Source organism: Octodon degus, unplaced genomic scaffold, assembly GCF_000260255.1.
Source record: "Octodon degus isolate 3935 unplaced genomic scaffold, OctDeg1.0 scaffold00147, whole genome shotgun sequence".
NCBI classification, from domain to species: domain Eukaryota; kingdom Metazoa; phylum Chordata; class Mammalia; order Rodentia; family Octodontidae; genus Octodon; species Octodon degus.
The window spans coordinates 2059115-2085717 of record NW_004524723.1 but is presented as its reverse complement, the minus strand read 5'-3'; the positions used below and the strand labels follow the sequence as shown (position 1 = coordinate 2085717).

Here is a 26603-nt window from a genome sequence, read left to right as displayed (position 1 = left end):
CGCCGGACGCCGGACTGGGGGCGGCCGCACGGACCGCGGAGCACAGCAGCCGGGCGCGGAGCGCCGGACCGGGACGCGGGTCGGACGGGGTCGCGGGGCACCCAGAACGCAGGTGAGCGCGGGGCCCGGCGGGCTGCCGCACTAGGGCAGGGGGCGTCCCGGAGGGAAGGGCGACTAGCTGGGCCGGGCCGTCTGCTCCTTGGCACCGGGCGGGCGGGGGGACCGGCCGGAGTCCGCGGCCGGGAGGCGGGCGTCAGGCCCCGTCCCCTCCCCCGCGCCGCCCGGCGCCCGGTGCAGGTGGCGGGGACCGGGTCTCGCGTCCTCGAGAGAGGTTCCTTCTGACCTAGTTGGCTGAGAACTTTTCGCAAGTTCCTCGCGTGGCCAGAGCAGGTGACAACAGTCCCTTCCTGCTCGGGCTACCCTCGGGAGGGCAGGGCGCCCCGGCCGGCGGGGGTCGGACGGGAGCGGAGATGCGCGCGGCTCGGTGAGTCACGGACCCCGCGCGGCAGGCCCGGGGGAGGGGTGTGTCGTGCGCTCACCTGTTTGTCAGTCGCCGTCACAGCGGAGGCCACCGCTGTGAGTCACCGGGCGCAGCCACACCGGCCACCCGCGGGCACACGTAGGTCCTCTCCCACGCACGGCTGTTCCCTCCTTTGCACGTACTTCCTCTCGGTCCTCAGTTTCCCCTTCCCGGGGGCCTTTTCCCTGTCACGCAGTGTTGCGATGCCCACACCATCGCAGCAGCCACACACTTAGTCACTCCTGCTCCGGGTACAATCACACACGACCAAACCCACACTCCCGACGCTGCCCACCCAACACCTCCACTGCAAGTCTCACAGCCCTCGGGAGAGTTAACTCGTCACTCTCCTCCCCCAGATCCTTGACAGCCCTGCCCTATTACGACTCTACACCCGAGTCGCCAAGTCCACCCCCTTTCTCCTGTGCCCTTGTCCTGTCATCTCGTTTGGCTGTGGCATCACTGGCCAACAGGTCACACCCCATCCCGTCCTGGTGCTGAGCCATCTTTTAAAAATGCAAATCTGTTATTGTCACTCCCCACTTAAATCCTCCCTTGGCTTCCTGTGCCCTCGGGCTAAAGTCTGCCCCGGTGCCCCTGGCCCTGCCCCCTCCCAGCTGCCCTTCCTCCACACTTGACTGGCAGTCCCCGCTTGGCTTTCCAGCCCCTCTGCTGGGCTTCTTACACCCTTCCTCAGACCTGCTGCCTCTACCTCCAGCTGTACCTTCTTGTGCCTCCTCTCCTCCCTCCTCACCCCAACCCCCGTTATCCTCACTGTACATTGCTGCCCAACTCACCCTTCAGGGGACTAGCCTTGTAGGCTTGCTCCCTGTGTGCCCAAATGTCTTGCCACAGATTTTGGTATGTAAGGGGAGTTCTGTAACTACTATATTTTAGAATGAATGAATGAAGGCGGGCAGGAAGCAGGCTTGGTGTAGGTAGGTTTTTCCCTCTGCAGGGGCAGTACCTTTTACAAACATTAGGCAGCTACCCAGTGCCAGGCCCTAGAGGCTTAGCTGAAGAACAGTCCCCTCCCTCAGATCACTTTGTGAGGGACGGGTGGGGGAGGGGTGTGCCAGGCCTTCCTGTCTGCTCTCTTTGGGCTGCTGAGGCAGTTTGTTTCAGTGGGGACCGTTTTGCTTGGAGGTGTTTTTCCCACATCCTGGGAAGTAATTCTTGAGGGCCAAGGGTCACGTGACCCCAGGTGTTGGAGGGAGGGGCCGGCCAAAGCCTGGGGTTTTGAGGTTAAAGGACGAATTCTTGAGATTCCTGGAGGGGGGTGGAGGTAGCAAAAGATGCCCCCTCCCTAATATCAACTCTGGCTGGGAGTTGGGGCAGTGGTCTGTTGAAGTGGGCAGAGAAGTTGATGTGACTTTTCCAGAGATGGTCTCCCCCTCACTCAAACAACCATTGGTTACTTGGTGCCTGGAGTGAGGTGGCCTTTCCGGGATTCACAGTGTGTGTAGCCAGTTGTAGCCAGTAGGCTGGGAAGATGCCCCCTTGGGCTGTCAGCATCTGTGTGGTGGCAGGAGGGCCCAGTCATACCGGAAGAAGCTTGGTTTTCTTTGATTCAGTGCCTCTCTCCGGGGCTCCTTGGGGGTGTGGTGTTTCTGTTGGAGCCAGCTCCTGGGAATTGCTTTTCCGTCCTCCAGGACCCTAGGAGAGGGCTGTACTCACCCTGGGAACGGTGCCATGGTCAGGATCTTGATTCCTGGGTAGCTGCTGAGGGCCCCTCCCCCACCCTCTGACTCACTGTCTGACACTTTTCTTGGACTCTTTCACTATCTTTCATTCCCTTTTCTGCCTTGGCCTCTCCTTGTCCTGGCACAGTCTTTGTGTCTCATCTGCCTCTGCCTCTGTTAGCCAGTGGATCCCTAGGTGGGACAGAGGAATGTGTGATCCAGGAGTTCTGCCCCTTTCCTTATGCCAAGGGGAGGAGATAATTTTTCATTTGGTTCCAGATCTGTAGATCCTAAGAGAGAGTTGTTACTTAAACTTGCAGCAGAACTGTAGTCTCTGTGTGACTCTTTCCCTGTGTGCAACTTTGGAAGTTATAAACCTCTTAACCTTAAAGTCTCTTTCTGTAGACATCCCTGACCCGGAGCCCTGGTGTCCATGCTAAGCCGGATCCCTTGACATCTCAGTCCCTTTGCTCTTTGGGGAATGGGGAATCTGCAGAAATGCTCACACTGGTGCTGCCTGCAACCTTGAACTTCGTTCTCCTACTCTCAGAGACATCTTAAGAGTATTCTTGCTAGAATTCTCTGATACAGGCTGGAAGGGGGGGTGCATGTGGCCCCACCCCTAAATTAACTGCAGGGAGCAGGAGAAGGCCACATTGACACCTTGTGTGCCTAAAGAAGGCCTCTGTGTGGTTAGTTAAGATGCATGCTGGCCTGCCCGCTTCCGACCTTGTCAGGCACGCTCTGCCAGCCCCTGTTCTAGGCACAGGCACATTTGGCCAGGTAGAGCTGCCCTGACTTTGTTGGGAGGTTGACAGGCAATGAAGCCATTGCACTGTGGTCAGATGAGGCTGTGAATGAGAAATTCCAGAGTCTGAAGGAGCTGTCTTTCTTAGTTTGGTTGGGCTTCTATAACAGAAACACCATGAGGTGGGTGGCATAAACTAAAGAAATTTATTTCTCATTTTTGTAGAGCTTGGAAGTTGTGTCCAAGATCAAAGTGCTAATCTGTTAGGGGTCCCTTCCTGGTGTGCAGATAGATACTTGTCTTTGTCCTTGTGTGGTGGAGAAAGAAGTTGTCTCTTACAAAGAAAGGCTCTAACTCCTATTCATGATCTTATTATCTCTCAAAGGCCTTGCCTCTGCACACACCATCACACTGGGGAGTGGGGTTCAATGTGGGAATTTTAGAAGCTTAGAGAAGCAAGGAGGGTGGAGTGGAAGACTCAGTGTGTCTGTTTGGAGGTGACTTTGAGATGAAGTTAGGTTTTAGTTTTGTGCAAAGGCAAAGAGGTGGGCAGAGATGGGCCATGAGGAAAACTGCAAGTTCAGCTGAAGCATAGAGAAAGGTGTGTGGAGTCTTGCGAGATGAGTTTGGAGGGGAAGCAATAGTGTGGCCTGTTTCAGCTGCTCGGAATTCTGGAGCCTATGGGAAAGCTTCCCCTGGGGAGTTGTTGTAAGCATGGGAATGGCAGGTGGATATTTGGCTTAGTATGATCATTCTGACTGCAGAGTTAAGAACATCTGGAGGGAAATAAATGGCAGGAGCAGAGGCAGGGGACAGGAGGTGTAGTGGTGGGGACAGAAATCTGTTTGATTCTCTTTTTGTGTTAACAGTTTTTTAACAATCAATGCACAGATCTGTTGATTCGTTAGAGGGTTTTGGGGTGTTTTCTGGCAGTCTTGGGAACTGAACCCAGAGCCTTGGCGTATGGTAGGCAAGCACTGTAGCACAGAACTCATCCCCAGTGAGGATAGAAATGTAATAAGGTTAATGAACTTTTTTTACTTGGTGATAGGGGTTCATTCCACATCTTCATGTGTATTAGACAAGTGTTGTACCATTGACCTATTGTACCCCTAGCCCAAGCTTTAAAGTTGATGGGAACCTATATGGAAAAACATAAAGTATATCTTACATGCACATCTAGATAAACTTTTAGTTTTAGGCACTCATTTAAACACCACCTAGACCAACATAAAACATTTCCATCCCCATCCTCCAAAATTCCCACATGACTCCACATTGTGTGTCCCTTCCCCTGGGAACCACCATTGTGACTTGTATAGTCACCCCTTGGTTTGTGTTGTACATGTCCAGGTGCTCATTCTTTTTCTATACATTTGTAGAACACTGACTGCTGTCAGAGAACTTGACAGGTATTCATGTCAACTCTCAACCCTCTGAGGTTTAAAACAAAGAATTGGGGACACAGGTGTTAAGGAACTTGTGCAGGATCACCCAATTGGTTAATAGCCAGACTGTGGGTTGCAGTGAAGGCAGGCTGTTCTGGAGCTGGGGTTTTTCTTCTATTGCACTAACTAGGCTCCGAGATACCTCAGTCTGACCTGGGGGGATTAAATGATGTATATAAACACAGAGGACTGAGTGCCTAGATTTAGATGGAGGGAAAGGAAAGAGTTGAGGATGGCTGCAGGTTTCTGGCTTGAGCAACTGGGTGGGTGGCAATGCTGTTACTAAGATAGGAAACACAGGAAGAGGAACAGATGGCATGGGGGGTGGGGAACAGAGACAAGGGGTTCAGTTTGGGGCCTGTGAAATTGTATGTTTCCAGGGCAGGGCCAGGCAGACATGCAGAGTGGGCATTTGGTGATAGGGGTCTCCAACTGTGCACACTTAGGAAGGAACTTGGCACTCAGTATATGGCATTGGAATTGGGAGGCAGTGTGGGGACCCCCATGGGACTGTGGTGGGGACAGAATGTATGTTGCTTGTCTGCATTGTGTGTTTCTGTATGTCTGAGTGTCTGTGTGTGTGTGTGTGTGTGTGTGTGTGTGTGTGCATGCATGCGCATGCGCAAGCACACACGCCTGTGCCTGCCTAACTCTGGATCATGAATATCTATCTCCTGGGAGAGACCATAGGTCAGCTGGGAGCTGAGTTGTTTTTGTTTGTGGTTTGACCCTGGGAAGGGGGTGCTGAGCCTGAGAAACTACCCCGGAAACACCTGTGCAGCCTCTTCCCCCAGGCCTGGGGAGGAGGGGGGTGAAACGGGAGGTTTTCTTCTTTCTCTCTTGCCTGCTTGGAGGGAGGCTTTCCCTAGGGTAAATTTTAACCAGTTAATCTGTTGACAGCACATCCCCCAGGATCCATGGGCTCCATGGGCAGGTAGAGATGGGATGCTTGGAAAGGTTACCTGAGTGGAGACAGCTTTCTGGTTGGTTGTCTGTTTCCTATGATGGCAAAGGAGAAGGGCTCCTAACCTTGGGACTCTCCTTTCCCCTTTTCTGGCCATCTTGTGGAGGTCCAGGATAGAGATCCAGCGCTGAGGGTAGCTGCCCAGCAACAGAGCCAAGGTAGTGTTGCTCAGCCCTCAGGATGGAATCCTTGGGGTTCCCAAGGCAAACAGGACTTACATGAGGAAGCATTTGGGGAAGGAGCCTGGAACAGTTGCATTCAGATGTAGCCAGCCTGCTTCTGGAGTTGCTGTTTGCATTCTGCTAAGGGCTGAGATCCTCAGAGGGCTGATCCTGAGGCTCTTTTTCTAGAATGCTACCCATCAAAAGCTATATACCAGATGGTGTGTGTGTGCGCGCAGGAGGGGGTGTCACCTTAGGTAGTTAGTTGCATTATTAGAGATTTTGGGGTTTGTTTGTTTTGTCTTTTTGTTTTTAAGACAGTCTTACTAAGTGATGCAGGCTGGATTTGAACTTGGGATCCCCATACCTTAGACTCTCAGAGTTCTGGAATTACAGAAGAATGCTACACCTGGCTTGAGGTTTTTTTTTTTTAAAGGGAGAAAAATAGCTTCCATGTGAGGTTAATTCTAGCAAGTGCAGATACTAAATTGCTGGTAGTAGGCAAGACAGAGGTAAATTTTAAGATCAGATAAAAGGCACTGGTCACAGTCGGGCCTGGAGGCAGGGGACTTTTCTCCCTGTGCATGTGGGGGTTTCTGAGGGAAAGTCTGAGAAGCTCCACCACAGGCAGGGAGGAGTACAGGAAAGTCCTGCCCAGCCCAGGAACAGGGCCTGTGCCAAAACCCATCTGTTCCCCAGAATGGGTGCCTGGTTAGTAGCCTAGAGTCAGCTACTACTGTCAGGCAAGGTGGGCAAGGTGAGTGGTCATTGTGGGGTGTGGAGCAGAGGAAAAGCAGAGCCACCATCTGCGGGCTGTGCAGTGTGCAGGTGGATCACTCACGCAGAGGCACACAGATATGAGTGTTGTGAATCACCCTTCCAGTGACTCAGCTCCCAGGGTTCCTGTGGTGGAATGAGCGGGCCAGGCTGAGAGGTCTGCTGGTCCATCTGTCTGTCTGCCTGCCTCCTGCCCTTGCTGGCATGGATGTGTGTGTGGGTGTGTGGTAGGAAGTAGTGAGGAACACTCACACAGTTTCCTGGGAAGTCCCTGGCAGAGGTTTTGGGAGTTGAAGGTGCCAGGATGTGATTTGCACATGGTCGTGAGCAAGTCAGGTGCTGTCTTGTCACTGCACCTGGAGCTCCTGGCTGGAGCTGAACACCCAGGGGAGAGTCTGACATAAGGGAGGCCCTATGGGGAGAGGGGTCATGGGCAGGAGCCTCCTCCTGCTGCTGCCAATGGTTGCTGAGAGCTGTCTCAATCCCATTCCAGGCTGTCTGTCCCCAGCTCCCAGAGGACCCCTGTCCCACCATGACTGGACCGCTGAAGAGGAAATTTGACCAGCTGGAAGAGGACTCTTCTTCATTCTCCTCCTCTACCTCCTCTGGCTGGCTGTCTCGCTCCTGCTCTCCAACCTCTTCTGTTTCCCCTGCCTGGGACTCAGAGGAGGGCAGCCCATGGGGTCAGACACCCCTGTCTGACCGGGACCTCTGTAGCTCAGGAAGTTTCACCCGTGAGTCCTCTCCCTTGGGAGCCCCATCACCTTCTGTCTTCCTTCTTGAAAAATGAAGTTGGGAGGCTCTGGTCAGCCATTTCAGTCTCTGCAGGTCAGGTTCTCGAGCTGTAAATCCTTACAGGGTCCACTGCTCCATCATGATGGCCTGGTCACTCTGTCCAGGGATGCTTGGGCCCAGTTGAGTTGCTGTCGACCTTGGGAATGGTGCTGTCTGGGTACTGCTCCTTGGAGTGGCCCTGGGCCTCCTGCTCCGCCCCTCCCTTATATTACAGTTTCGCTTCTCCAGTGTGCACCCTGCCCGCCTCCAGACTGGGCTGTGGAGGGCCACACCCCGCACATCCCTGCCAGGCCTGACCCTTTGTCAGAGTGCTTTGCCTGCACATACTGAGAGAGGGTTTTTCCCCATTTAGTTTTTTTTTTTTTCTAAGACAGAAACTCACTGTGTGGTTGAGTTTACTATGTAGCCCAGGCTGCCCTTGTCTCTGTCTCAGAGTGCCAGAATTAGAGGCATGTGCCACCTGGCTGTTTAACTTAAATGTATAGTTCGTGTGTACATACATCTGTACATTATATATACCTTTAAAAAATAAATTTTTTTTTTCTTAATAATGGTGATGGAATCCCGGGCCTTGCCACTGAGCTGCATCCCAATCCTTATTCAGTTTTCTTTTCTTTTCCTTTTTTTTTGGCAGAACCAGGGATTGAACTCAGGCCCTTGCACTTGCCAGGCAGGCACTTATTCTACTGAGCCATCTCCCCAGCCCCTTTATTTTCATACAGGGACCCTGTGTTGCCTAGGTGGGACTTGAACTTAGTGATCCTTCTGCCTCAGGCTCCCGGAGTGCTGGAATCTTAAGCAGATGTGCCTAGCTTAAATACTTTCAGCACAAAGCCTCTAACAGTATAAGCCAAAGCATTTTAGAAGTGAAATCGGACAGCTGAGTACAATAATATGAAGTTGAAATACATGATCTATAATCTCAGCACTCAAGAAGAGGCTTAAGAATTATAAACTGAGGCCAGGCTGCCCTACTGGTGAATTTAAGGCTAGCCTGGGTTACATAGTAACACCCTTTCTCAAAACACCAAAAAGAGAAAGAGAAAATTGCCAATATTTGACCATAAAAATGTACTGATATATGTATTAGTATATGTTATCAATATATAAAGAGAGCTTAGTAATCAGAATATAATCAGTGACTTATAAAGAAGCCATTAAAAGCCTGTGGTAAAACACAAGCTCTAAAGGAAAAAATAAGTATTTTTGATTATGCAATCTTTAAAGATTGTGTGAAGCTGGGCATGGTGGGTATATACCTGTAAGCCCAGTGCTCAGGAGGCTGAGGCAGGAGTGTGGCTGCAAGATTGAGACCAGGCTGGGTTACAAAGTGAGCTCAAGACCAGCCTGGATTGCATAGCAAGCAAGATCCTGTCTCAAAAAGAGAAAAAAAAAAAAAAAAAAAAAAAAAAAATTAAAAGGGCTGAGTGTGTAGCTCAGTGCTAAGGCTCTGGGTTCAGTTGCTAGTGCCATCTTTTACCTGAATCGTGAGTGGCTTGGGAATATAGCTCTTGGGTTCAGTTCCCAGCACCAGACACAAAAATAATTTGTGGACTGCCATAACAAAAGTGAAAGACAAAAATTATTGTGCATACAGGTAGCTTACACAAATGATTATTGTCTCTTAATATCATATAAAAATAATAACTAGAAAGTGGGGGGCCATGTCAGTAGCTCAGCAGTCTAAGCGCCTGCCTAGGCAAATGCAAGGACCCAGGTTTGAGCCCCGGCACTGCATGCTGTGCCAGCCTCTATGCCAGGTGTGCCAAGCTGGCCACCAAGACCGAGCATGGTGGTATACACCTGTAATCCCAGGGCTGGGGAGGCTGAAACGGGAGGAGCACTATGAGTCCGAGCTGCATAGTGAGAACCCTGTACCAAATACATAAAAATTTTATTTAAAAAGGGTTGGGGAGATAGCTCAGTAGAATAAATGCTGCCTGGCAAGCTCAAGGTCCTTAGTTCAATCCCTGGTACCAAGAAATAAAAAAAACCAAAAAACAACTAGAAAGTTATACAGAGACCTGTATGGCTGGTGAGGGTGGGAAGAGGCCAATTTCACAAATCTTGTCATTTGGACTGGGGAATGGCAGTAAGTGTGGTTGATGTAAGCTTACCAGATCTGACCCCAGCCAGGCTGGCTCTAGAATGTAGCTCTGTCCCTGCCAAGGTGGGAGAGGTGAGGGGACCTGTGAGGAGAGATGCCCACATGGTCTTCCTGGAGTTTAACTGATGCCCTGTCCCTTCCCTGCATTCAGCACTGTCCATTCTGAAGCGGGCTCCTCGAGAGCGCCCCGGCCGCGTAGCCTTTGATGGCATCACCGTCTTCTACTTCCCGAGGTGCCAGGGCTTTACCAGCGTGCCCAGCCGAGGAGGCTGTACTCTGGGCATGGCTCCTCGCCACAGTGCCTGCCGCCGCTTCTCCTTGGCTGAGTTTACCCAGGAGCAAGCCCGAGAACGTCGAGAGAAGCTCCGTCAGCGCTTGAAGGAGGAGAAGCTGGAGGCATTACACAGGAAGGTAGGGCAACCCCTTTCCCCAGTAGCTCCTAAAATCCTAACCTCTGGGTATTGGGTGCAAGTGTGGGGAAACAGCAGGACAGCACTAGGCCACTTTGTCTGCAGGCCTGAGAGGCTGTTTGCTATTAGGGCACCTGGGGTTTGGACCCTGAATCCATCTGACCAGAGGGAAGGGGTGGGTCTGCCTGCTTTGGGAGGGGAGGTGACCCAGGAAGAACAGTGCTTGCACCTCTGTGAAGCAGTGTCTGGCTGTGCTCATGGACATTCCATAGCATCCCACATATAGTGGACACTGGGGAGAGTCTGTTTCATGTTTGCGTCTAACATCTCTTTCCCATGGATACAGCTTTCTGCCACTGGGCTCCCAGAGATGAAGGCTGGCCAGCCCCTCACAGTGGATGCCATGGATGATGCTTCTGTGGAAGAGGACTTGGCTGCTGCCGTGGCAAGTGGCCGGCTAGAGGAGGACAACTTCCTTCAGCCTTACTTACCGCGGCAGCGGCGGGCTCTGCTGCGGGCTTCGGGTGTGCGAAGGATTGATCGTGAGGAGAAGAGGGAACTACAGGCACTGCGGCAGTCCCGCGAGGACTGTGGTTGTCACTGTGACAGGGTCTGTGACCCTGAGACCTGCAGCTGCAGCCTGGCAGGCATCAAGTGCCAGGTGCAGTGGTGGATGGGATGGGCAGGGGAGCCTGAGCCTGCAGGGTTGTCGCACTCTGCAGAGTTCTTACTTCTACCTGTGCTTTCTTTGCAGATGGACCATACTGCTTTCCCCTGTGGCTGCTGCAAGGAGGGCTGTGAGAACCCCAAGGGCCGTGTGGAGTTTAACCAGGCACGAGTGCAGACTCACTTCATCCATACGCTTACCCGCCTGCAGCTGGAGCAGGGTGTGGAGAGCCCCAGGAAGCTGGAGCCCCCTGCTCAGGGCAGCCCACCCAGCCCTGGTGAGCAGGCCCTGGCCTCCACGTTCCCACTGGCCAAGCCTCCTGTGAGTAGTGAGCTGGGAGACAACAGCTGCAGCAGCGACATGACTGATTCTTCCACTGCGTCTTCATTGTCGGGCACCAGTGAGGTCCCAGATCGTCCCATCCACTCAGGCCTGCCTGGCCCTGGCTTCCAACCTGGCATGGATGATGACAGCTTGGCACAGATCCTGAGCTTCAGTGACTCTGACCTCGGTGGGGAGGAGGAAGAGGATGAAGTGGGTGTGGGGAACCTGGACAACCTCAGCTGCTTCCACCCAGCTGACATCTTTGGTACTGGAGATCCTGTTGGGCTGGCCAGCTGGACCCACAGTTACTCTGGCTCTAACCTTGTGTCTGGCATACTGGATGAAAATGCCAACCTCGATGCCAGCTGCTTCTTAAATGGTGGCCTTAAAGGCTTCAGAGAAGGTAGCCTCCCTGGCACCTCAGTGCCACCCAGTGTGGATGCTGGCCAGAACAGTTCAGTGGACCTCAGCTTGTCTTCCTGTGACTCTTTCGAGCTGCTCCAGGCTTTGCCGGATTATAGTCTGGGGCCTCACTACACCTCCAAGAAAGTGGCTGGCAGCCCAGACAGCCTCGAGGCCCCACACTTCCCTGCGCCTGGCCTTTCCCCACCTGCAGATGCCAGCACGTGCTTCCTGGAGTCCCTCATGGGCTTGTCCGAGCCAGCTGCAGAGGTTCTGGCTCCTTTTATTGACAGCCAGTTTGAGGACGCTGCCCCAGCATCTCTGGAGCCTGTGCTGGTGTGAGGACTAGGGTGCCTTTTCCCTACCCCAGGAGCCCCAGTGCTGCTTTTCTGTGATTTGGGAGCTCCCCAAGGTCTGCATGTGTCAGTCTCCCACTGGCTGGCCCAGCTGCAGGCACTCTTGGTTTCATACAACACTGAATTTATTTATTTTTGTTGACTTCTGTGCTGAAGGGGGTGGGGAGGAGCTTCACCATTCAGCCACCTGGCCCCTCAATGCTCTTCTACCTTTGCAGGTGTTCTGGGAAAGAAGACAGAGCACTTCTGGAGCTGGGCAGACCTCTCTGGGTCTCTGTGATGTTCCTTGCCCAGAGATGGCAAGACAGGGGTAAAGCCAGCCACCTGTGGTTTCTCCTTTGCTCTGAGCCCCAGACCCATGGGTAGCTGACCCTCTGGACTGTGAAGACTAATTTATTTCCATAATTTATTGAGAGTCTGAGGTGGCTCTGGCTGGTGGGCAGTGCTGGTGTGAGTTCCCTTTTGTCCTGCACCCTGCCCTGCCTTGCCCTTCTCTGCCTAGCTTTGATGTGGACCAGAGGTGGATCTGCGTCCTATGGTGTCTTCTGTCAGCTGCCTGGCTCCTGGATGGCTGAGCAGGCGGGGCTGGGCTGACAGCCGTGACCAAAACCTCTTTTTCACTGTTCAGCCCCTCTGCTTCCTGCCCTCTGGCCATCTCCCCTGTCCAGAGGCCACAGCCTTTATTCCCAGCCCAGGACATGGGAGGTGGAAGCCAGGGTTCCAGGGGAGTAGTGAGCTTGCCTCAGGGTTGCAGAGTGCCCCAGACTACTGCCTCAGGCTTTCTGGGCGCCATAGGCCAATTGGCAAGGGCTGCTCCTTAGGGCTCTCATGCTCTTTGTTTGCTTGTACTAAGTTTTGCATCCATTTTTATATTGTCCCTAAGTATCAGAACTATAATTTATTCATTTCTCTGTGTGTCTGTGCCAAGAAACCCAGGCTCGGGGCTGCCCCTTGCCCAGGAGGCCTTGCCAGCCTGGGTGTCTGGGAACACATTGTACCTGACCTGACAGGTACCAATAAAGAGGCTCTATTTTTAACATTGTGGTCCTCATCAATGGAATGGGGAACAGGACACATCCCTGGGAGGTAGGGAGGAGTGGGGAGGACGGGCCTGCAGGACAGCATGGACACCGAAGCTGTTGTGAGCTGGGAGGGGCACACAGCAGATTGGGCCTCCTTCCAGGCAGCCCAGTCAGCTTGGAGGCAGGAAGCCAGCCGAGAGGCTGAGAGGCCAGCTGGGCAGATGGAGCAATTCTCTCTGGATTAACCCGCTCCTGTCCAGTGGTCACTTGGGGTAGCAGTGAGGTGCAGCAGTGGGCGCTCTTCTGAGATAGGCTCTTGCTCACGGTGGGTAAGAGCACCCTCTTCTGTGGAACACTGAGTCCCTCTGGTGAAGTAAGAGGGCAGTGAGATGTGGCTGGTGATGGCCTGGCCTACTAATAGCTCAGCATCTGTGGTCTCTGGGGACTTGAGCACAGGAAGCTGCAGAACCTCATCCATCTGCACCAGCCAGACCTGTCTGACCTGTCCCTGGCAGTCCAATTGGGCTGCAGTCCAGAGGAGCAGGCCATAGCCTGCCCTGGAGATCCCTGGTCTGGAAGTCTGAGGAAGGCCCTGCCTTCTTCCCAAGGAATGATCATTTGTGAAGGTGCTGGGAGGGGTACAGCAAGAGACCCTTGCTGTGCTTGGACCCTCTGCTTCTGATGAGCTGTCCTGAGTGTGTTCTTGAGTGTGGACTCAGACAGGTTCAGGTTGCAGCCTTCTTACTACCCGGGAGAGGAGTTAGGCAGATTACCTGCTGTGTGCCTGAGTTCCTCAAAACTGTGCAAATAACATGACCCTCATAGACTTGCTTGGGCCACACATACACAAAGCACTTCCCAGAGTGCCTGGAACACGGAAGCCCCATACCCATGTGTGTAACTTCTGTTTTCCTATTTCTACTGCAGTCCTGTCACTCTTTAGGTATTTGTCTCTTGCCCTGCACAAGCTTGGACAGGACCCCGTGACCACAGCAATGGCCATTACAAGACTCCTACCTTGGTGTCTCAACCTGTGGTAGGGCAGCTGTCCCTAGATACTGCTCGGCTTTATTTATTTAAAAAAGTTTTTTGTAAGAGCAGAATATATTGGGGGAAGAAAGCTTCTGTGAGAGAGAGTCAGAAGGGAGACCTGAGTGGGTTGTCCCTTATTTAAATTTAATTTTTTATCTTTTTGAGATAGGGTCTCACTGCATTTCAGGCTGGCCTTAAACTCCTTCTGTAGTCCAGGCTGCCCTCAAACTTGCAGCAATTCTCCTGCCTCAGCCTCCAGAATGCTGAGATTGCAGGTGTGCATTGTCACACTTGCTGGCCTTTTGACAGTGGAGAATCCAGGTATATGCAGTTATCTTGTCTCCTCCCTCTTCCCTGGTGTCTGGAGATGCCTTTTAAGGCTCGGCAGGCATGATCCAAGGGCCCAGGAGTCTAATGATATCCTTAGGGTATCCCTCAGCAGCTCAGATCCTGGCTAGAAAGCCCCACAGGCCCCTACTGCCTGGACTTGGCCCAGACAAGACAAGCCTGCTTACTTCCTGATTCTTGGTTTCCTCAGCTGCTAGAACCACAGGGTCAATTGTTTTTAGGTAAATGAAGACAACTTCGGTGGGTTTTTTTTTTGTTTGTTTGTTTGTTTGTTTGTTTTTAGCAACAAAAGCATGAATAATGCACAATCCTTTTACACAGACTGCTTCTCAGTCCACCTATCTCAACAAAACTGGGTTGTAATGCAGGCTGTACAAAGAGACTGGGAAGATGGCAATAACCTGGGGAAAGCATTCCAGATTGCCAGCTCGTATCAAGAGGTATGCACGTGATCAGCAGTATGTAACAAAAACAAGGCTTAGCCACTTACGCTCTTCTCAAAGGGACATCTGTTCATTGTTCCAAACCTTGGTCACTGGACAGCTCAAAAGCTCTCCCATATCTGCATTTATTCACATTAAGTATTTATCTTCAAATCAATTATATCAATAAGCTTACTAGTCAGGGCCCTGGAATAATACCTGTGAGTTCAGAAGTCTGTTTTGCTAGTTACTCTTCTCTGTCATAAACACAATGCATGAGCACACTAAACTTATGGCTGGGCTTGACACCCCAGTACCACATAAAATATTTGCTGTCTATCACTGGCAGAGCACTGTCCCATGATTTAGAAATACAGCTGGGTTAATTTCCTGCCCTACATGGGGACACTGAGACCAAGAAGGGAGGGGACTTGGGAAGAACATCTGGGGGAGGATCCTAGGTCCCCTGACTCCCCGGTTCAGAGTTCTGAGGTGCTGGGGGGGTGGGATGACTGCCATCCTGAAAGCCGGCAACAGTGGTATTGGGAATGCACAGAGGTAACCTGTCAGCCCCTTGCCAAGTAGGAGGAACATTTGTCAGAGTAAGAGCTGCTCATATTGCCTCCTGGAGCACTGAAGGATGAATTAGTTGGCCAATGACTTACAAAAGCTAAAGTGAAGAAAGATTTTTCTTAGAATGTACTTCCCTTTCAGAAAAACATAATTATGTTCATCCCAAACTAGTGAGGCCCAGGTGGAGATGTGGAGGGTGGCGAAGGGCAGTGGCCCTCTCTTACACAGCCCCAGCTCTGGGGACTTGCAGCTGGCCCTCCTGAGACTTGGTTGATAACATGTAAAGAAGGAGCAGTTGCTTCTCTGGCTCCAGGGTAATGGGACTCAATGGGCAAGGGAGGCATTTAAAAGTTGCTACAGGATTTTTTGTTGTTGTTACCACTGGGATCCCCATCACCCTTCATTCTCCTTTGCTCCCTTAAGAGTCTGCCTTAAAGTGGGGCCTATTACAAGTAGCTGAGGATCCGGGCATGGCAGCTCATACCTGTAATCCCGGCACTAGGGAGAGTGAGGCAGGATGACTACATAGCATATGAGGCCAGCCTGTCTCAAAAATTAAAAATAAAATATATAAGAAGCCCAGCATAAGTCAAGTAAGTTGGTGTCTTCTTCAGAGCCAAACTACTTCTTGTGCCTTAAAAATGTAAAACTCTAGCATGCCCCTCAGCCAGGTGAGGCATAACAAAATAAACCACATATGATAAAGAAACATGTAAGAATATGTCATTTACTAAATTCCTTCATCACCCCACCTCCTGTTCCTCTGTGAGACTGCTGTAGGTCAATGGCTTCCTCCAGCCATGACCTCCTCTAGCCACAGTTAGGGCCTCAGGGATCTTTGAGCTTTTTCCAAAATTTCTTCCCTGATCTTGGGGTAGCTGGGTTGCTCCCTGAGGACCTGGTACAGAGAAAGGATGGGGTTGCAGCACCAGGCAGGGGTCCTGGCCATCACACCTCCCTGCCACTGCTGGTGGCTTACTTTATGGCAGACTTCAATGGCTTCCACAAATTTCTTGTCCTTTAAGTAGTTGAACGCGAGTTTGAAACCTGACCAGGGACAAGGATATGATAGGCTGTGGCACCCTGAGGAGGTGAGAACCCCTTTGTTTTCCCCAAGATCCTGGGTACAGACTTTGAGTTCTGGAGTCAGAGTGGGGTCCTGTGCCAATCTACCTCCCACATTCACCATGACTACCTTGGCTGGCTGCCTTACCAATGGCTGGGTTGGCCCGACTGCTGTACTTCCAGGCCAGCTCGTAGTTGGTGGCCGCATCCTTGTAGGACTGTTCCTTCTCCATGATGAAACCCATGTACTCATAGGCCTTGTAGCAGGACTGTGGGGAAAGCTGGTCAGTGTCCCTGCTGAGGTGAAGCTATCACCATCCAGCACCAGAGTGGACACAGATGAGATCATGGGATGGCTATGAGCCATAGTAACCCAAACCACATAGGGACGTGGGAACACACTTTGCAAGGGGCTAACTGTGCACCCTGGGCCCCTGCTAACCCAATGCAGGCGGGTGTAACTTTCTGTGAAGCCTGTCAGTGGCATGCCCCAATCCAGCCAACATCCCTCCTCTTAGAATGAGCCCAGGGACTCCCCTTAATCCCACAAACTGCTCTGTCCTTCTGTTTTCCCCTGCTCTGTCACCCTCTGTCCTTCTGTTCTCCCCTCTCCTGTCTTGCTCTGTCACCCATGGCCCCAGGTCTAGTCCTGGGCAGTTGCCCACACATAGTGCTCACCCACTTCCTCCTTTCCAGTTTCTACTCTGCATCTTCTCTGTCCCCAAAGCCAGTGCACCCTCCTGACTGTCTTGAGCTTGCTGAGCTCTGCTTGTCTTCCCTGCCCAGAGTCAGGTGCCACCTTGCCTTGTTGTACTGGATGCAACGGCGCAGGAGCTCTGAGGCGAGGTCAAACTTGCCACCTGAGCTGTAGATGTCAGCTAGCAGGAGCCAGCTTTTCTCCAGGTCTTCAGCCTCGGCCAGTGTCCATGGGGCCTTGGCCAGGCGCTTTAGCTGTGTGCGTGCCTTGGGGATCTGCTTCAGCAGCATGCAGGCCTGTGCTATGCCCAGCAAGGCAGGGATGCTGTCTTTCTGCATGGGAGTGGGAAGTGGGGGTCAGTGTGTCCTGCCTGCTGTCAGCACCCTCCCCAGCCCAGCCAGAGCACCTCAGCCTGTGCAATCTCGAAGAAGGTTCCTAGTGCAGCCTCCACATTGGCCTTCTCCCTGGTAGCCAGCAGGCAGAGGCTCTGTAGCAGCCGCAGCTGGGTCTGCCCAAAGGCCGAAAGTGGGTAGAAGTCACGAAGCAGCTTCTCTGCAGTGCGTATGCCCTGCTCGGATTCCTTCCTGGTGGCAAAGCCTGGGCTTCAGAGGTAGTCCCAGCTGGCTTCCCCCAGAGGCTGCAGGTGCCCCCTGCCTCCCACAGGTTCCTGCCCTGCTCCTTGAAGAACCTCACTTGTTTTTAGTCAGCTGGTTCTCAAATGCCTCTCCACCTACAACCTCATTGTCTGGATTCAGACAAATGTGCACCATGCAGTAGTTGGCCTTCTGACCCCAAGTGATGTCCTTGCGGGCCTTGTTTAGGAACTGCAAGGCTTGGTTGGGCTGTCCTACATGCCTGCAGTGGAGGAAACTGAGCATCAGGGAAGCAGGCCCAGAGAATACCTGGAAACACAGGATCTGCGTGTGAGTCTGCACAGAACTGGGGCCGGACGGTGGGGCTCCTGGCTCCTGGCTCCATCTTTCTGCTCCTGTCCACCTGAACAAGATCTTTCTATGTCTACTGGCAAGGCCCCTACTGGTTGTCAGCACCCTCCCCAGCCCAGCCGGAGCACCTCAGCCTGCGCAATCTCGAGGCAGGTTCCTAGTGCATACAGCATACAGCTGCCCTCAACACACCCACACCCAACTCACCAGCAATAGATACCACTGCAGTAGTTGAACCCTGGCTCCATAGACACCCGGCTGGACATCTTGGCAGAGGTTTGAATGAAGGCAGGAGCTTCATCAAGTTTGCCACTTCTTCGTAGCAGATCAATTAATTTATCCAATACCAAAAAATTGTCTACAATGAGAGAACAGAGATCTCCAGACTGTAAAGGCCAATAGCTGCCTCAGGTGGGGATGGCAGGGGGGCCTGACAGGGAGAGAGAGAGAGTGCCATCCCATGCTGAGCCCCTAGAGGAACCAGGAGGCACTGCCCAGCTGAGCTGAGCAGGCACATTCCTGCTCCAGAGTCTCAACTGCTCTGCAGTTCTGAGTGAATACTAATAATGCTTAAAATAGTAATCCTAGAAGTTAACACTCACATACCACTAACAGTCTTCCTGTTCCTAGGTACTTTCCTATATATTAGCTACAGGTTGAAGTAGGTATTCTTATTGTTCATGTTTCACAGATGACAACATGGACAAAGAGCAGTGAAATACTTTGCCAAAGGTTACACTGCTTATGAGGATTCAGGCCCATGCAGCCTGGCTCCAGGACCAGGACTCCTAATCCAGTGACTTGCTAGACTCAGGGCAGGCTCTGTTGGGGGCCTGTGGTCTGGCCCGAGCCCCAGCAAGAAGGGGTGATCCTAAGCTGCACTGATTGGGAATGGAGCTGCATAGCAGGCGAGAATCTCCAGGCCCTCCAAATGACCATGACCTTAGAAGGGGACTGTGTGGAGCCTCAGTGGCTGGGATCAAGGGACAGACAGCCCATATTGGGTCCAGTGCCAAGTGCCTGGGACCAAGAACTGGCCCCTTGGACTCAGGAAGGGCCAGCACGTTCCACTGGGGCTTTATCAGTTTCCTGCCACTCTGGGAACAATCAGAGAGGAAGGGGCTTCCTCTGCCCAGTCAGGAAGAAGGGGAGAGGGTCCACCCTGATCCCACAGGGCGGCCCTTGCCCGGTGGGGGCCTGTGCCAGCAATCCCAGTGGCTGAATTACCTGGTGCTTTCTCCAGAATTTGGCGGTAGAGATTGATGGCTGCTTCATAGTTCTGTTTTCTAAACATCAAGTCAGCCATCATCTGTCAGAAAGCACACAAGGGACCGGAATTCCTGAGGCAGTTGATGGGTGTTGGGAGAGCCAGCACTGGTAAGCAGGGAAGGCAGGAAAAGGCTTCCAAGGAGGCCTCTTTCCTTGGCCTTGGGGGAAGCTGGCAGGGAAAAGCCTGAGGACCCCAGGGCCTCATCAGAAGGTAAGGATTACAGGGCGTTTCTTAGTCTCCTCTGCAGGAGCTTGACCTCTGTCCTTAGGGTCACCTTCGAAGAGGCTGGGGAACAGGACTGGACAAGCCATTCACCTACAGTGGCTGTGGCTTCCCCCTGGAGCAGATCAACCACTCCCAGATCCCGGGACTGGCCAAGAGGTTGCTGCTGCCCCCTGCTGGCCACCCACCCTGCCTGTTTCAGGGCAGACTGACAGGTGCACGCTCTGAGGCTTCTGTGGCTGAAAACCCCTGGAAAGTGGGCCAGCCAGGCAGCAGCGGTTATGGTTACAGGTCCCGGAAGCGGTCTATATCTGGTCACAGGGCTCTGGGGAGGCAAGGGAAGGTGTCTTGGGACCTCTTACCATGGAGGCGGTTTCATGGGTCTGATCGGTCTGCAGGACGACAGCACAGTGCTGCTCACACAAGTCCAGATACCCCTGGAGCAGAGAGAGGTGTGCCAGTTCCAGCAGCACCTGCAGTGAGGGACATTGTGAGAAGGCCCTGAGCCATCTTTGACAGCATTCCCCTCATTCTTTGCTATCAGCTCTGCCCTCAACTGCCCCAGCTACCGTCTCTGTCCCCCTTCCTCCTGGGTGCTGACCTCAGCACTGGTTTTCCTAACTGCCCACTCCATGGTGGGCTTGGCTGACAGAAGACACTTGTCCTTCAACCTGAGCTCCAGACTCATTCCTTTGGGTCACTCCCAATTCTAGGGCAGTTACTCTGCTCTGAGCTCCTGTCGCTCCACAGGCATGGCATCCGAACCTCCTATGCTCTCATCTGTCCCCTCTTATACTCTGGAAACCTGGGGACAGGGAACATATCTTTCTCCACTGTGTCTTGAGGCCTAGAACAGTAACTGACACCCACTAAGTACCTTTAAGTGAGTGTATAAGGCTGTTGCTAAGCTTACCACGCTCTCTGTATGGATGCCAGCTACTGTTCCCTCAGCTGGAAACGTACTTCTTTCAAGACTTTATGCCTGCTTGGAGGCTTAGCCTGGGCTTCCAGCCCAAGCAGCCCTGGCAGCCGCAAGCCTTACCCTCTCCCTACTTCCAAGGAGGACCTGAAAATACCAGACGAACATCACTTTCAGTAATTTCTTCTCCATATGACCAATGATGGTCAAAGTGAGCCTTCCAGCCTTGCTCCATGGGGCCACAGGGTGAGGGCCCAAGGTCAGCTGACACAGGATCCTCATCCCAGAGGCTGCTGTGCCCTTTGTACTTGTGGCTCAGTGGAAGAGAACTTGGCCTCTGGGCCTGGTCAGGGCACAGTCCCAGCTCAGGGCCACCCACCTTATTGTCAGTGGGTGAGTAGGAGAGGGCATCCTTGTAAGACTGCGCTGCCTTGGCATAGTCCTTCTCTGCCAAGTAGAATCCCCCAAACAACATGCAGATGGAGGCTGCCAGTTGCTTCTGGGAGGGGAGCATTTCTGGTTGCTCCAGTGGAATCCGCTTCAGTATCCGAGACTGGAGGTTCAGGGCCTTGGGAAACCAATAAAGCCAGGGTCAGAAATCTAGGGCCTGATATGCCAGTTCACAGAAAGTCCTATACTCTTATTTCAGAGTCAGCAATGTTAGAAAGGGCATCTTAGGTGACCTTAAGAAAAGCTGGGTCACTTTGGACAGGGAAGGCCATTTACTAAGTACACAGAAAGTGAGCTGGCGCTGTCCCCAGGTCAGGAGCAGTCACAAAGGCACTAGGACAAAACACTATTGTCCTTAGCTGTGTACCTGCTTCTATCATGCCTGAGGTCCTGTACCTGACTTGTTTTAGTGGCCCTACTGCCAGATCAAGCACACAGTAGATGCTCAAAGCAGGCTGTATTTTGATGGATGCATTGTTCTGGATATGCTGCCCTGTTGGGAATTTGCGGCAGCCCCAACTAATACCCCAACACAGAATGGTGGGTGCAGAATCACTAGTGGAAAGGGCCATTCCAGGGCCAAGTTAGAGGACATGAGCTACACTCATCTCCCCCAGGGCTAAAAAGAGAGGAAATTTAGTGGTCAACAAGGGACTAATCATCTTAAGTCATTTGAGAGTGAGCTCTCCTTCCAGAATCACGACATATACCTCAAGAACAAGTGGGATACTTGCTTCTAATTGAGGAAGCTGTGCCAAGAATGGCAAAGGCCAGGGTCACCCAGTATGAACAAAGCTGGGGTCGGACCAGGCCAGGCCTGGTTTAGATCTCAGCTCTATCCCTTGCTAGTATACACTTGATGTTGACAAAAAGGCCCCTCATTAGTATAGATACTCCTTGACTTGTAATGGGGTCATATCCAGCTAAATCCATTATAAATTAAAGATATGTTTAAGTTGAAAAAGCATTTAATAACCCAACCTCTTGTGTGGAGCAGCAATGGTGAACCTATCGCACATACACTGCAGAGGGTTGTGTCACTGAGAGCTCTAGAAGGTTTGTCCTCACTGCTGTAGAGTATCAGTTGTCTAGCCTTGAGATGCAATGGCTGAGAAGTGAGGCCGACTGTCATTAACTAGTGACCTAAGAGTATACATGTCCAGGAAAAGATCAAACTCCAAAATTCAAAGTACAATGTCCACTGAATGGATATTACTTTCCTATTATTATTAAGTTGTGAAATCCTAAGTTATGGACATCTGCACTTGACTTCGGGTGCATATATTGACTTCTGTGGATTTTATCTGTTAGGAATACCACAGTGTTTATCCCAAGGGACTACCGAAAATTAAAGGACAAGACTGTCATATGGAGCCTAGCATAGAGGTCTCACTGCCTGGGGACTCCTGGCACTGCCATCACCATTCCCACCATCACCCTTGAGGTGTGTTGCTTCTGTTCCCAGATCTGCACATTCTGGGGCACCATCACGGATGAACAAGCATGGGGAAATGAAAAAGGGAAGGTGAGATTCAGAGTTGGAATCAAGGTCTTAAGGAGGACATCTGGGCTTTTCAAACCTGCAGCCCTCTCCTTGTCTGTCTCAGCCACCATCAGGAAATGGCTGATAGAGAGCGTGAGTCTACGTGTCAAGTACCTTGTTCAAAGTCTCCACCACCTCTTCTTTTTTATAACTCTTGTAAACCTTTGCCAGCAAAAGCAAGCACTTAACATCATTTATCATGGATGGGATGTCTTTGACTGCCAAAAAGAAACTCAGATTAATGCTCTGGGCTCCTGGAAAGCAGGTCTCCAGCTGCCTTGGGAGAGACACGGACATGCTTGAAGCATCTGGAATGCTGCCTCACCGAAGTCATGTTCCAGTGCTTGCTTCAAAACCTTTTCTGCTTTGTTAAATTTCTTTAACTTCAGGAGCAGTTCAGCCAGATCACAGCACAGAAAGTCCTGTCCACTAATCTTCTGAGCAGCTTCATAATAATTAATTGCCTTCAAGTGAACAGGGAAACATTGGCTTCAGGTCTGCTTCTGCTCCCAGTGCCTGACACCCTGCTCACCCCAGCATCCATCCCTCAGAAGCTTTCATCGAGAGGGTCCTTCAGTGGGCACAGGCCTGCAGCCAATGCCTGAGCAGATGTGAGAGCAGGAGGCAGTTGCTGAGTTTGCCCCTTGGCACCCCACTTAGCAGGGAGCTGGGGTACAAACACAACAGCTCTCCTCCTACTCACAGTGTGCCCACTTATATGCCCATGTCCACCTCCTCTTCTGGGCTGGCCCTCCCCACCCTGACTGCCCAGGCCAGCCTGACCTTGGAGTACTGGTGCGTCTTCACATATGCTTGTCCAATCCTGCTGACCAGTGAGGCATCATGAGGGTTCTTCTTATAGGCCTTGTCATAGACCTCCAGGGCCTTCTCGGGCTGATGGGGAGAGTAGCCATGGGTTTTTCTTTTATCTCCCGCAGAAGAAGTAAGGCTGGGGGCTATGTGTTAAAGCTGTGAGTCCTCTCACTTACCTCCTGAATGTTCATGAAAGCATCACCCAGGAGCAGGCTGGTGTGGGGACCCGGAAGATGTTCACAGAGCTCGCTGCAGGAGAGACCAGAAGCTTACCTCAGCCCCGTGTACCCCTCACAATCCTGGATCCACCCTTTTCTTCTTTCCAGCCCATTCTGGCTGACACTTTTTCATCATCCAGTAGTTGGAAAGCCCAGTGTACACAATGCATGGTGCTAGCTGCAGCTCTCCCTCACTTGTCTGGACATGGCAGAGCCTTCACCTTGACCCCTCCAGAGCCCCCTCCCTGAGGCAGCCATGCTGCTCTCTGTATCTTTTCCTATTTCACTGGAGATTGAGCCTAGGGTCTCTTGAATGCTAGGCAAGTGCTTTACCACTGAATGATATCACCAGCCAGACACTGCTTTTCCTAAAACTCCAATCTAGCCATGCTACCCTACTGCTTACTGGTTTCCCACTGCTAGAAAGCCTCCCTGATCCCCACCTGAAGCTGCCTACAGGGATTTTTTTCCTGAAGAAAGAGATTGAAAAGGTATCCTTTAGATCTCACTATCAAATCATATAGAGACAACAGCTTGAGGTTGTCTATCCTCAGTGATCTGACACTAGTAACATCCAAGTCACTGGACATCTCCCTGGGGAGGGGCAGAGCTGGGGCCCAGAGTTGGGGTGTGCTCCATGGTTCTCTCAGCAGCTTTACAAAAGCCAGGCCAGTGGGCTCCCACCAGAACTGGGGCCACACATGACAGGAGTACAGGGGGCAGGAAGGAAAGCAGGGCTGGGGACCAATTTAATTCTTTGTCTTTAGAACTTATCCATGGGCAGGAGCATTGACTTATGGGAAATTTCATCCTTTGGCCAAATTCACTCAGAGGACATTCTAGAGACCTAGTTTGGAGAAACACAAACTGGAGGAAAATGGCCTGAGATACCATCAGTGTCTCTGAGCTGCCCCTGGAGCTTACCGGTAGCACCCGATGTAGAGGTAGGTGTCTTTGCGGATCTGTAGGTAGATGCTGGCCATCTTTTCCTTAGCTTCCATGTAGCAGGGCTGCTTGGGTGTGATGTCCCTCAGCATACTCAGGGCCAGGTCCACATTGCCCTTGCTCAGGGCCAGATCCACATTGGCAATGGTGATGCAGATCTCCTCCGCTGTACCGCTGAACTCATTGATGGCATCCTGCATGACCTTGGTGGCCTCATGCTAAAATGCAAGGAAACAGACCTTTCACTGGGCATCATCCACTACAGGTGGCCTGACAACACTTACCACCTATTTTGGGAGCTGGGCATGGTAGCACATGCCTGGTAATCCCAGAATTCTGGATGTTGAGGCAGGAGGATCTCAAGTCAGAACTCAGCCCAAGCAAGTTAATGCCTTGGCAAGACCCTGCCTTGAAATAATAAAAAAGAGCTAGGGATGTAGCTCACTGTGAAGGCCCTGGGTTCAATCCTCAGTACCTCAAAACAAACAAACAAACAAACAAACAAACAAACAAAAAACCCACAACAAACTGGTGACAAAAACAAAGTCCACAAAACTGTGGCCCAGTCCACTGCAGAGCAGCTTTGGAGGCAAGAGACAGACCTCTGAGTCATCGCCAATGATCCTGGGTGGTGGGGGGAGGAGCTCAGGGAACTTGAGGACAGGGACCCACAGAACCCGCCTGCTTTCAGCACTTCCGAATCTTCACAGTACCCTCCTATGTGAGACCTGTGGATTCACCTACCACTTGGGGCCAAAGATATTTTAACATTCAGTGACTGGCATGTAAAGGTCAATTTGGTCACTCTCTGCCCCTTTTGGTATTTTGCCATGAATTCAACATTACCAGAAACTGAGGTCTCTGTTTCCACATGCTTCTGGCCTGCTATGTTGGTTCCACCTTGTTGCTCTTACTCTGGGCCGCTGGGCTTTTTTGAGTAGGTTCTGCTGCTTGTGTAGTTAAACCATCATGCAGTCCTTTTTATTTAATAGGCATATTTACTTTATCATCATAGACATATGTTCGTGGATCCTTGTCAACTTATTTTGTTTCTGTTTTTACATGCTGTTTGTGGTTTGCTTTATGTCTGCCTTGGACCTGTGACCTTGTTCCTTTTTTTTTTTGGCTAACCCTTGATGAATTTGGTGGAAATAGTCTCTTTTCAATTCACTCAATGGTCATCTCCCCACAATGAAATATTTCAAGTAAACATTAGACCCTCCCCTCTCAAGATGACAGAAATTAGTGTATATTACTCCCCACTTCCTTCCCACTCCTCTCTTCTCTTGAACTTTTGCATGTGCTATTATACTGAAATGACTGCTATTTTAAGTTTAATGCATTTTATTTCAAGAATTTAGCAATTATACTGGCTTAGAGTGAAAATTACCAGTTATTCAGATGTAATTAGATTTATTTTGATTGGTTCTATGTGTAATAGGATTTAATTATTATCCTATTATACCTCCAATTTTATTCCATGTTTTGGTTGGCTGGAGTCTATCTACAAGTAGGTTTTTCAGAAGTGCTAACTCTACCACTTATGAGTTATTCCATTTTAGTGTCCTTCATGTGCTATCGCGAGGGACCTTGTGCACTTATTTTTAATGCTGTCCTCCTGTCTTCTTGACACCATGAGAAAGGGAGGCAAGAGGTCCAGAGTACAGCTCCCAAGGGCCTTATTCCCATTTCTAGCTGAGGACAGTCAGGTGCTTCTTGCCTCTGCCCACCCCGATCTCCCAAGGCTTGGTGCTACCTCAAACAGTTGAGTTTTGTATACTGCAAAACCCAAGGGGGCACAGCTTATAAAGGCTGTGATTAGCACCCACTAGACTTGCATAATGCCCAATCTGCACAACCACTGGTTGTGGCTCTGATAGGCCTGTGTGCTCTGCCTCCCTCAAGTTTCATGGGGACAGTGAAGTGGGCAGGGCCAGGTCATAGAGGACTCAGGACTCATCTTGAGAGCAATGGGAGTCACAGCAGTCTTTTAGGCAGAAGAGAGATAGGCTCCCAAAGGAGGAAGAGCTCAGGTAACAGCGCTGTGTAGTAAACATCGGCAGAATCAAAGAGCTGGCTTCTGGGCTAACCTGCCGCAGTCCCAGGGGGGAGGAGCACCCTACTTCTTACCAGCTCCCCGTTCAGCCGGAGGGCATCTACCAGCTCCAGGAGGATGGACACCCGCTCGCTGGGCTGCACAGAGGGACTGCGGGTCTTCCTGCTCTCTTCTGCCTTCAGAGTGGGCAATTTTACGATCATTTTCAGTGTCTTTATGGCCTCCTTATAGTCTCCGGACTTGTTGAGGGCCCTGGCCTTGATCAAGTGGTACAGTGGGTGGTCTCTGACCTGGGAAGAACACAACAGTTCTAGGGGTCCAGCTCACTGCTGCTACCACTCACAGAACCTAGGGAGAGGAGCTGGGGGATTGGAGGGGCTGCCCCTGCTAAGATCTAAGGGGTGGTAGGACAGGTGGGGCCCTGGGGTGCTTAGTGAGTCACTGGGCACAAAGGACCCCCACCTGGAAGTTGTGGCTGACACCCAGCTCTAAGCAGTGGGAGCACATGGCAAAGTTGCCCTGTGCTAGGTAGATCTGTGCCATGAGGAGGTGGGCGTCTGTGGAAGTGGGGTCCAACTCCAGGCAGCGCTGCACGATACTCTGCGCATTCTCCAGTTCTCCTGCAGAGAGAGAGAGAGAGAGAGAGAGAGAGAGAGAGAGAGAGAGAGAGAGAGAGACAGACAGAGAGAGAGAGAGAGAGAGA

The 26603-nt window shown here is 51.7% G+C and overlaps 2 protein-coding genes across 5 annotated transcripts in view; one reads left to right on the top strand and one right to left on the bottom strand.

Annotated features, from left to right (window-relative positions):
• Window positions 1-6: 6 nt before the first annotated feature.
• On the top strand, window positions 7-11941 carry Csrnp1 (cysteine and serine rich nuclear protein 1). The gene is made up of 5 exons (XM_004642219.2): window positions 7-112; window positions 6794-7034; window positions 9354-9613; window positions 9959-10273; window positions 10367-11941. The coding sequence occupies exons 2-5, from the start codon at window positions 6833-6835 to the stop codon at window positions 11345-11347; spliced, it is 1758 nt and encodes a 585-aa protein (XP_004642276.1). The 5' UTR covers window positions 7-112; window positions 6794-6832; the 3' UTR covers window positions 11348-11941.
• A 3027-nt stretch (window positions 11942-14968) lies between these two features.
• Ttc21a (tetratricopeptide repeat domain 21A) overlaps window positions 14969-26603 on the bottom strand; it is a 28541-nt gene continuing 16906 nt past the window's right edge. The window contains exons 13-29 of one of the 4 annotated variants that reach the window (XM_023702209.1): window positions 26363-26520; window positions 25975-26190; window positions 23824-24062; window positions 22858-22930; window positions 22652-22762; window positions 22194-22332; window positions 21983-22086; window positions 20255-20443; window positions 19319-19429; window positions 18692-18773; window positions 17672-17822; window positions 17214-17375; window positions 16927-17104; window positions 16628-16852; window positions 15972-16092; window positions 15738-15805; window positions 14969-15656 (exon numbers count right to left, since the gene is read on the bottom strand). In XM_023702209.1, coding sequence (XP_023557977.1) covers window positions 15579-15656; window positions 15738-15805; window positions 15972-16092; window positions 16628-16852; window positions 16927-17104; window positions 17214-17375; window positions 17672-17822; window positions 18692-18773; window positions 19319-19429; window positions 20255-20443; window positions 21983-22086; window positions 22194-22332; window positions 22652-22762; window positions 22858-22930; window positions 23824-24062; window positions 25975-26190; window positions 26363-26520 — 2405 coding nt within the window. In that variant the 3' untranslated portion in view covers window positions 14969-15578. Of the gene's footprint in view, window positions 15657-15737; window positions 15806-15971; window positions 16093-16627; window positions 16853-16926; window positions 17105-17213; window positions 17376-17422; window positions 17517-17671; window positions 17823-18691; window positions 18774-19318; window positions 19430-20254; window positions 20444-21982; window positions 22087-22193; window positions 22333-22651; window positions 22763-22857; window positions 22931-23823; window positions 24063-25974; window positions 26191-26362; window positions 26521-26603 lie in introns of those variants that run through there. The other 3 variants (XM_023702210.1, XM_023702211.1, XM_023702212.1) reach the window with 3 other exon arrangements.